This window comes from Zophobas morio, unplaced genomic scaffold, assembly GCF_036711695.1.
Source record: "Zophobas morio isolate AGI-343-1 ecotype UQ-CSIRO unplaced genomic scaffold, CSIRO_AGI_Zmor_V1 ptg000017l, whole genome shotgun sequence".
NCBI classification, from domain to species: Eukaryota; Metazoa; Arthropoda; class Insecta; order Coleoptera; family Tenebrionidae; genus Zophobas; species Zophobas morio.
The window spans coordinates 10,689,393-10,699,612 of NW_026972122.1; the positions used below are offsets into that span (position 1 = coordinate 10,689,393).

At 34.4% G+C, this 10,220-nt stretch overlaps 1 protein-coding gene across 1 annotated transcript; it reads left to right on the forward strand.

Moving 5' to 3' along the window:
• Window positions 1-1,398: 1,398 nt before the first annotated feature.
• LOC135130710 (eukaryotic initiation factor 4A-I-like) lies at window positions 1,399-9,871 on the forward strand. Its single transcript, XM_064058153.1, has 5 exons — window positions 1,399-1,629; window positions 2,106-2,748; window positions 3,789-4,240; window positions 9,033-9,222; window positions 9,810-9,871. Exons 1-4 carry the CDS (start codon window positions 1,610-1,612, stop codon window positions 9,175-9,177), a joined length of 1,260 nt encoding a protein of 419 aa, XP_063914223.1. The 5' UTR covers window positions 1,399-1,609; the 3' UTR covers window positions 9,178-9,222; window positions 9,810-9,871.
• Window positions 9,872-10,220: the final 349 nt, after the last annotated feature.

The window sequence follows — 10,220 nt, forward strand, 5'->3', positions numbered from 1 at the left end:
TTATTCTAGAAGTTGATGCATCTGTTTCATTGGTGTGTTCTTATAAACATATTAGATAAGTTAACTTAGCAAAAACTTATGTCATTTTCGACAAACTTTGTGGACTTTTATAGAAAAAATAACGTCAAAAGTATGTACTATCTAAATTGGAGTCTCGTAAACCTACTAGCTTTTTTAGATTATTTTCTAATTAAAATTTGAAATTTGTTTTAATCTTAAAAATGGTCTTAGTTTCCTTTTGGTCTTTACAAACTAGGTCGGCCAGAGGAAGAAACAGATGTATCATCTTGTGTATTAAATACGTTGATATTAATTTGATATTATTCTGTACTTACTTGATTTGTTACTCATTAGTTCACGATTAAAACTTTTCCAATAATACTTGTATAACAAACATTGTGATGTTATTTAAGTATCGATTTTTGCCAATTTAGTAAAATATACAAGAACGTACTTACAGTTGTTGGTGGATTTAAACTCGGGAATCTGACTGGTAGTTTAAGTCAGGGGTTCTTAATTTATTAAATAGTACCTTTTAGCTCTTTATAATATAACACAGAAGGGGTCCGTGTTAGGTGAGACCCCGTCGGAGAAATGCCACTTTGGTCCCTTGTTAAGTCCACTACTCTGTATAATATATTGTTAAGTTAAATGAAACCATATCATGTAATAAATGTAATAGAAATTATAAAACAGAGTGTAATCAATAATCATTGTGTTTTCTGTGTATTAAGCTGTATGTATGTCTTATTTTATTAATTGTACTACCTATTTTAAGTGTAATGAATGTGTTTGTTGTTAATTAAATCTCAGGAAAGATGAATAAATTTATGTTTTCCATAAATGAGGTGTTATTACACGTGTGAATTTTTAATTTTTAAGAATGCATTATATTTTTGACTAATTAAATTTGAAAATGCACTATATTTATTGCTTTTGATGAAACTTTTTCTCCAGCGTAAAACAAATATTTGACATACTGCACGCCAATATCAAGTGAGAAAATTTAACATTGATTTTTAACGTATCGAGTAATGCATAAAAAACACGGATGTTCATGAATTTTGGTTTATTCGCAGCTGAACGATTCTAATGAAATTCAATGTTGGTGACGTTCTGGCATTTTGTTATAAAGCGTAAGCAAATGTTGGCAGTTTTATTTGACGTACGTACGTCTATGCCATTAGTAGTAATTTTTGCTTATAAAAATATGTCGTTCGTTTGTCTTTCACATTTGTTGTCACATCGGAATTCGAACATTAAAATGACAAAATTCGCAGTGAATTTGTCAAGAGATCTTTAAATTTTCGCGCTGCGATTTGACAGTGAGGGCAACTTCCGACGTGGGAGAACGGTACAACGACCATATTTGTCCGCGACAAAAAATTACACGAGCTCATTCAGCAGACTTTCGTCGGTATTTTGACTGCCACCGAACTACTGAAGACAGTACTTAAACAATAATCACCACCTCAACGGTCTCATTTGGGAAAAGGGCCTTAGCAAGAAACATTGGCACATTCAGGGTAAGGAATTACCTTGGCGTAGGAATATAACACCTTGCATCTAGCAGTGGAAGTCTTTCCGTTTAACTCAACGCGAGTGAATCATGTCAGTGAACGAAAGAAGGTAAGTTTTGTTTTTTTGACAATAATTAAGTCGTGTTTTATGTCAAAATGTAACTCACGACGTCGCCGTGACTCTGTTTGGCAAATTGGTGGCGTCGGGACGGCCACAAGGCGTGTACTTTGTCCACTTTTCGTGGAATTTTTCGGCGTGAACTCGACTGCCTCATGCCAACATGGCGCATGGACATGTTCAGCAATTTTTAAATATTGCGGCTGTCCGGCCCTGCCGCAGAAAATGGCGTGACGCGGCCAAACCCGGCCCAAAAATAGATTCAGCCGCGCGCGGACGACGGCCGCCGCAGCGCCGCCGCCGCCGTCCCCGGCTCCACGTGAAGGCACCATGTGGATTATGTAATTGGGGCCGCGCTGCCGCCCCCGAGAGCGCTGCGCCCGCCCGCCGTTGCCCGACATATGTTACGCGGCATGCGTTTAGTCACCTGCGACCAAGGTTGCTCACTAAATCTCTGCTGCTTTTAGAACAGAAGAATGGGACAAAAACGGTCCCGCTTCCGAGAAGGAATCTCAGGCGTACGACGGTCCCCCGGGCATGGACCCCGACGGTGTGATCGAGTCCAACTGGGAGGAGGTCGTAGACAACTTCGACGACATGAACCTGAAGGAGGAGCTGCTTCGGGGCATTTACGCCTACGGTTTTGAGAAGCCTTCGGCTATCCAGCAGAGGGCCATTATACCCTGTGTGAAGGGCCACGATGTAATTGCGCAGGCGCAATCCGGAACGGGCAAAACGGCCACCTTTTCGATATCAATCCTCCAACAGATAGACACTACTCTTAGGGAATGCCAGGCTTTGATTTTAGCTCCTACACGTGAATTAGCGCAACAAATTCAGAAAGTTGTCATTGCTCTTGGTGACTTTATGAATGCGCAATGTCACGCTTGCATTGGAGGCACTAACGTGAGGGAAGACATGAGGAAGCTCGAGGCTGGTGTTCATGTCGTCGTGGGCACTCCGGGGAGGGTTTACGATATGATCAATAGGAGGTCGCTGCGGGCCAACTATATTAAGATGTTTGTTTTGGATGAAGCCGACGAGATGTTGTCTCGTGGTTTCAAGGATCAGATTCACGATGTCTTCAGAATGCTCAACTCTGATGTGCAGGTAATGTAACGTTTTATGTCTGGGGAATTACGCAAGTCGCAAATTAGGGTTTTTGCATGCTATTAACATTTGTATGGCATCAGTGAACACAAAACGTTCACAGTGAGAGAATAAGATAATAAATGGGAAAATGAAATTTCCCGTTCCACGTGTGGATAAATTAGTAGGAAGCATAATCTTATCTCAAAAGTTACCATTTATTGAGTACTTATGCATATTTGTAGGCTACCAATTTCTAAAATTCATTATCAGTATTTGCTGGGGAATAACCCAGTTATAATTTTGCAAAGATTAAATTCTGAGTAAATACTTCAGTATAATTGTAAATTATATATCAAGAGAATTATTGATAACTGAATAATCTAATTTTGTATGTTATTTCATACTGCTTTTGATACAAAAATTGTAATTAAAATTGAAATAGCGATTGAAAGGAAAGTTAAAATTCAAATAAGTGATTAAATTGTGCAAGTCTTCACTGTGTTCTTTAAATTTTTACTAGCCGTCGTGGTTTCTTGTTTTCATTTTTGCGCCTTCAGTTTATACTATGACTCGCTATTCTTTCTTTTTTATGTAATGCCCAGTTATTATAAATACATTATCCCATTTGGTCACTTTTGTGGGTCATATTTAATATTTACCGCCCATAAAAATTGTTAAAAGGCCAGCAAATGTATAGGACTTCATTGATATGAGGATTGTTCTATTGTTAGAAATCATTCACGAGTAAAATGAATGTACTTTATATAAATATAAAAATAAATAGCTGGACAGGTTGAATTTTACAAGTACGTCTAGTGAAAAAATCTTAATTAAAAATTGTGTAATGAAACACCAATTTTTTAAGTGCAGTAAAAATTTTTTGCCGTGAACTTGGCCTGGCACAGTTATTAATGTTACAAACTCGTCGCGTCCTTGATATTTAAATCCGACGTTTAACAAATTCTTTAACAATGGGCTATAACAAGCTAAATATTTTTAAATGTTTGCTTCAAATTTCCGGTTTGGGGCAAGTTTTAGTTTTTTATTTTTCTGTGCAGGTTATCCTTCTATCGGCTACGATGCCTGCCGACGTGTTGGACGTAACGAAGTCGTTTATGCGTAGTCCCGTACGTATCCTCGTAAAAAAAGAGGAATTAACACTAGAAGGTATCAAACAATTCTTCGTGTATGTGGAGAGAGAGGATTGGAAGTTGGAAACGCTGTGCGATTTGTATGATACATTGTCCATTACTCAAGCTGTAATCTTTTGCAATACCCGCCGCAAGGTAGATTGGCTTACTGAAAACATGCACAAAAGAGACTTCACGGTGTCAGCTATGCATGGTGATATGGAACAAAGAGAACGTGACGTTATTATGCGTCAGTTTAGGACAGGATCATCTAGGGTTTTAATCACGACGGATCTGCTTGCTAGAGGGATAGACGTTCAACAAGTTTCATTAGTTATTAATTACGATTTGCCTTCAAACAGGGAAAACTACATTCATAGGTATGGTATTTTTACATTTGTTCATTTTTAAGCTTGTCCTAATTTTTATAGTTTTGCGTTAGCGACAATAGATTTGTCAGATTTGTTAATATGGATTATTTACGTAATGATTTATGAATGCTATCTCTACTTTTATCTTGAACGGTCTTTAATGGGTGCAGATTTGAAAAACCCCAACAGTAATTATTCTAACTAAATAGAAAGTGAATTTATCTCAAGACATACTTCGAATTTTAACTCGTTTTGAGATCAGTTCAATAGTTTTATAATTAGCATAAATATCTCATTTGTTTATTCATGATTGCTCAGTCAGTGACCGTCATCGGAAGATGCTTAATATAAATGATAAATGACGTCATTGCTGGAACTTGACTATTCTTTGTTTCGTTGGGATTGTTTTTGATGCAATGGAATTTTTCTTCTGCATGTGAACGGAAATTTGAACCCTTGGTGACGTAATTCTAATTTAATTTATTAATAAAAAATTACGTATGTTGATTTTCAAGAAGTAATTCATGACAATTTATAAAATTCGGTTAAATTGATTACATTTTCAATTAAATTAAAAAAAAACACTTGCGTTAGTTCATATATCCGGATTAAATTGAAATAATGTGGGATACATACAGGAAATAAAAAGTACACATTCTGGCGTTAGCAGTTTGAAATCACGCGAAAATCAATTCAGCGACAGATTCGAAGTATGAGTCAGATCAGAGTGCTTATCTTTTACGAAATGTTTGATTTGGGACTGTCGTATCTGATACGGCTGTTTGCTCTGTTTGAGTACACATATAAGGAAAAAGCGGTTGAGGAACGAAAACAAAACTTCAGTAGCATTTACACTTTGTAAATTTTGTGATAAACGTTTTGTTTGCAACTCGTTTAAATTAAAGTGACCTTTACGTACATTTTTCAAGTATCATCAGATATTTATTTACAGAATTTTGATTTTATAAGGACGTGCCTGTTAGGTCGAAACTACTTTTAAATAAGTAATGTGTACACGTGGGTTTGACATTTGTTTTTGTAATCCTCTTTAAAAATTTAAGAGATATTTAACTATGTATTTTAAATGTACAGATTAATTATTACCGCCGTCCGTCGGTTCAATTATAATGTCAGACGTGATTCAGAGTGATTGCGTTTTGAAAAAAGAATTTCAACTCCAGTTGATGCAGTTGCTGTCCTAAAATAAAAGTCGAGAACAGTTGTAAAAGAGAATTTATTCCACGATTATACTTTTAATAATTAATAATAATTAAATTTTTTAATACTTTGAAAAATGCTGTTGCGAGCATGCCAAAGGTAAAAGTGTCTTAAAACTATGCCACAGTTTTTCGTAGATTTATTTTTCTTCGGAGCACTTACAAATCTAACCACGCAAGGACCCAACCACCCTTAATTTTAAAAGTATATAGCACCATTCTCTTGGTGTAGGTGTGCCGTTACCTTCGTCAGCCGCGGCAACTTTCCACAGAATGGATTTAAATAATTAAGTTACAGATAAATGACTTCGTTTAACAGTTACTTCTTAGCAGTACTTATTTATGAATGACTGATCTCTATGGTGCATCATGCAAAAACTATAATATTCACTGCCTTTGCTGTAATAGGCAATTTTTACGCCTCTAATGTTTAGATTAATTTTTTCACTAAATTCCCCAATTTTCCGGTGAATAGTTGAACTTGAGGATAATCTCCACCGTTCACGTTTTGTCGGTGTTTTACAATTCTCAGAGTACGAAAATCTGGGTTCCCCATTGCTATCTTAGAAAATTTATCAGAAATTTGAGTGGATTAAGTACTTTGAAAATTTAAGTGTACTTTGTCCATTCCTATTAACCTACAAACACAGGTTTCACAATTTTTACTAAATTTTGTTTTATCTATTGATGTCATTCCAAAAAATAAAAAACCATGCGTTGAAATTCGGTATTGCTTTCAGGCTTGTAGTATATATTTATTTTTCAAATAAGGTTGATTACGTCTTTTAATATTTTTTGCGAAAAAATATTTTCAAACCGAATATTTTTAAATCTTGTATGGGAAACATAACCACACCGTGTTTTTGGAATCAGTTATATCCCAGATTTTTGTGGGCATTTCTTTGGTAACTTTTCCAAAAGCAAAATTTTTGAATTTTGAAAAATTCGGCTGATATTTGATTAGCTAAAAACTTTGTTTGGTAGATTTCGACCTCCAGAGGCTTAGTTTCGGACTTATTTCTTCGACAGCTCCCACCATTTTCCAGAATTCCTAACCGAAAATATTACAATTTTTGGGATTAAAAAAAAATCAAATCGAATATTTTAAAATTTTAAACCGGAAGCATAAACACGCATGTTTCTGGAAATGCACGACGAAATTTATGTATCAGAATTTTTTTGGAATTTTTTTTCACTTTTTCCAAAAGTAAAATTTTTGAATTTTGAAAATTTCTGCCAATTTTCGAAGTTTAGCGAAAGACGTTTTCCTATAGTTTTCGTCCTCCAGAAGTTGGTTTTAGACTCATTTTGAACTCATTTTTCGATGGCCCCCACCATTTTTCCAGAACCGCCTACTGAAAACATTGCATTTTTTGGATAAAAAAAATCAAACCAAATATTTTTAAATCTTGAACTGGGACTATAAACGCGCCATGTTTTGGGAATTAGCACACGAAATCTAGATCTCAGAATTTTTTAGCAATTTTGTTGGCAACTTCCAAAAGCAACATTTTTAAATTTTGCAAAAATTCGCCCAATTTTGGAAGTTTAGCTGGACATTTTCTAAGATTTCGATCTTTAGAAGTTGGTTTCGGACTTATTTCTGAAAACATTGCAATTTTTTGTATAAAAAAAATCAAACCGATTATTTTTAAATCTCGAACCGGGAGCATAAACACACCATGTTTTTGAAATCAGTGCCGCGAAATCTATGACCTAGAATTTTTTGGGATTTTTTTTGGCAACATTTTGAAAAGCAAGATTTTTCAATCAGCCTCCCCCAATTAAATTTTCGGCCAATTTTCGAAAGTTTACTAAAAAGACATTTTCTTATCAATTTTGACCTCCAGAAGTTAGTTTTGGACCCATTTCTTCGATAGCACTCACCATTTTTCCAGGACCGCCCACTGAAAACAAAACCGAATATTTTTAAATTTTGAACCGCAAGCATAGACACGCCATGTTTCTGGAATTAGCACCACGAAATTTTTATATCAGCATTTTTTGGGAATTTTTTTGACAATTTTTCCAAAAGCAAATTTTTTTAATTTTGAAAATTTCTGCCAATTTTCGAAGTTGACGAGAGACGTTTTTCTATAGTTTTCGACTTCCAGAAGTCGGTTTAGGACTCATTTTTCGATAGCCCCCACCATTTTTCCAGAACCGCCCGCAATTTTTTGGATTAAAAAAAAATCAAATCAAATAATTTTAAATCTTGAAGTGGGAGCATAAACGCGTCATGTTTTGGGAATTAGCAGGACGAAATCTAGATTTCAAAATTAAAAAAAAAAAAAATTTTTGGCAACTTCCAAAAGCAAAATTTTTTAATTTTGCAAAAATTCGACCAATTTTCGAAATTTAAGCTAGACTAATCTAATAGATTTCCATCTCCAGAACTTAGTTTCGAACTTACTTCTGAAAACATTCCAATTTTTTTGGATAAAAAAAATCAAACTGATTATTTTTAAATCTTGAACCGGAAGCATAAACACGCTATGTTTTTGGGAATCAGCACGACGAAATCTATAACCCAGAATTTTTTGAGATTTTTTTGGTAACATTTTCAAAAGCAAAATTTAATTAAATTGTCGGCCAATGTTCGACAGTTTTCGAAAGTTAGCTAAAATTACATTTTCTTATCAAATTTGACCCCCAGAAGTTGGTTTTGGACTTATTTCTTTGACAGCTCCCACCATTTTTCCATTCCAACATTACTATATTTTTAGATCTTGAATCGGGAACATAAATACGTCATGTTTTGAGAATCTATACCCCTGAATTTTTTGGACATTTTTTCAAAAACGAAATTTTTCAATTCCCCTCCCCCACTAAACTTTCGGCCAGTTTTCGACAGTTTTCGAAAGTTAACGAAAGACATTTTCTTATAGAGTCAGTCTCCAGAAGTTGGTTTCAGACTCATTTCTTCAATATCTCCTACCATTTTTTTATGATCAGTACTGAAATTTTGCAATTTTTTGATAAAAAAAATGTAATTTCAAACCGAATACTTTTAAATCTTACACCGGCAGCATAAATACGCAATATTTTTGGAATGATACGATGAAATCTATATTACCATCGAAAAGTGCAATTTGAAATTGTGTGGTTTAATTATTATTGCTTTAGAGGCTTTTTATTTTATTTTATTGGATTAGTGAACATGTTTCGTTTTAATTGATGAGTAATATTTCAAAACTACTTACTTAGAAAAGAGGTACATGATGGAGAATTCCCAAAAATAGTATTCATGACTAACAAAAGTTGGTCATCTGACTCCTGGTTTTTGGAAATATAGTCACATATGACCAGTTACAAAATAGAAATTTTGAGTGAATGTAAATTGAATATTGTTTTTCAACAATTGCAACCACTCGAAAATTTTGTCTTAATTTCATTAATCAAAATTTGTTTTGGATGTTTGAAGAAATATTTTTCAATAAGTAGTTTTAACTTTATTCTGGTTGGTTGGACCAAACGATCACTAACAGTAACAATATAAAAAAAAAGTAATTTAGTAAACTGGTGATTGTTTAGTTATTGTACAGTTTTTAGTTTCCGTGTTTTGATTATTTTGTGGTTTGCAGGATTGGTCGTGGCGGACGTTTCGGTCGTAAGGGCGTGGCCATCAACTTCGTTACAGAAGAAGACAAACGTACGCTCAAGGACATTGAGCAGTTTTATAATACAAAAATTGACGAAATGCCAATGAATGTGGCCGACCTGATATAAATGCGGTGTTGCTGTGATCCGACGTTGCCTAGAGTTTCTTTTGGTGTGAGTATTAGCTGCCCGTGCTCAGACTGCGACTTAATGCGAATATTGTGCGCCAATTCGTCTCTTTAGGCTAGCGCCGTGTTCAAGCGCAGTGCTGCCTATCTAAATAAATAAACTTTTTGAGTGTGTCAATTTTATATACATATATACATATTTGTCGTTTCTCCCTCCTTCTTTAATTGGTTAACCCTATAATTGTATTTGTCTAGTTTTTAGTTTAAATTATATTAGATAATTAGTATTTATAATTAAGGAGACGCGCTCCTGCATGGGGGCTGCGGAGCACCCTATTTTCCCTCTTAGGGAGTTCAAGTTTGGTCGGTTTCTTCTCGCCTCCGAGCAGTACTGTCGTCTCCACAGGGGTTTAGTTGGCTTCTGGAAAGGTTATTATACATATAAAAGAATTAGAAGGAAACATCATTACCGTTCTGTGTTTAATGTTTGGAGATTTTTTTTGTATTAAAACCCTAATAAAACTGGTAATAAAAGTTTCGACGTTTTATTGAACACCTCTCCAAAAACCAAAACCCTTAAATTTGTTGATATTTCTAATTCGTTGACACTCATACTGGTTCTTCTATTTCTAGGCAGCAACAATACCTGTGGGATTTTGGAAAATAAAGATCTTTATTCCATTTTAATAAGTTGATCAGTGGTTTTGCTTTACCTAACTTTCCATATTTCCATACTCCTTGACAACAAGATTTCATAAGTTTTTAACTGAGAATATATATTTTTTATTTATTTTACCTGTAACTTTAAGACTGGAGATGAGTTTAGTAATAAATTATATTTTCCAAATCAAGTGTTATTTAGTAGAAAGTTAGGATCTATCGTGCTACATTTATTTCAATTCCTCATATTTTGTAATTCCTAGTTGTAGAAATAAAGTTTTCAATTATTTGTTCATCATTTCATTTGTATAATGTTGTTTCAATAAAACTATAATTCCAACTTCTATTTCTACTTGACCACCTAAAATTCGACTTTGTGAAAGT

Excerpts from the sequence above, each read along its gene's own strand:
- LOC135130710 (XM_064058153.1), top strand. The coding sequence starts at position 1,610 with ATGTCAGTGAACGAAAGAAG. Across the intron at positions 1,630-2,105 it reads ATGTCAGTGAACGAAAGAAG|AACAGAAGAATGGGACAAAA; the intron begins GTAAGTTTTGTT and ends TGCTGCTTTTAG. Across the intron at positions 2,749-3,788 it reads TGCTCAACTCTGATGTGCAG|GTTATCCTTCTATCGGCTAC; the intron begins GTAATGTAACGT and ends TTTTCTGTGCAG.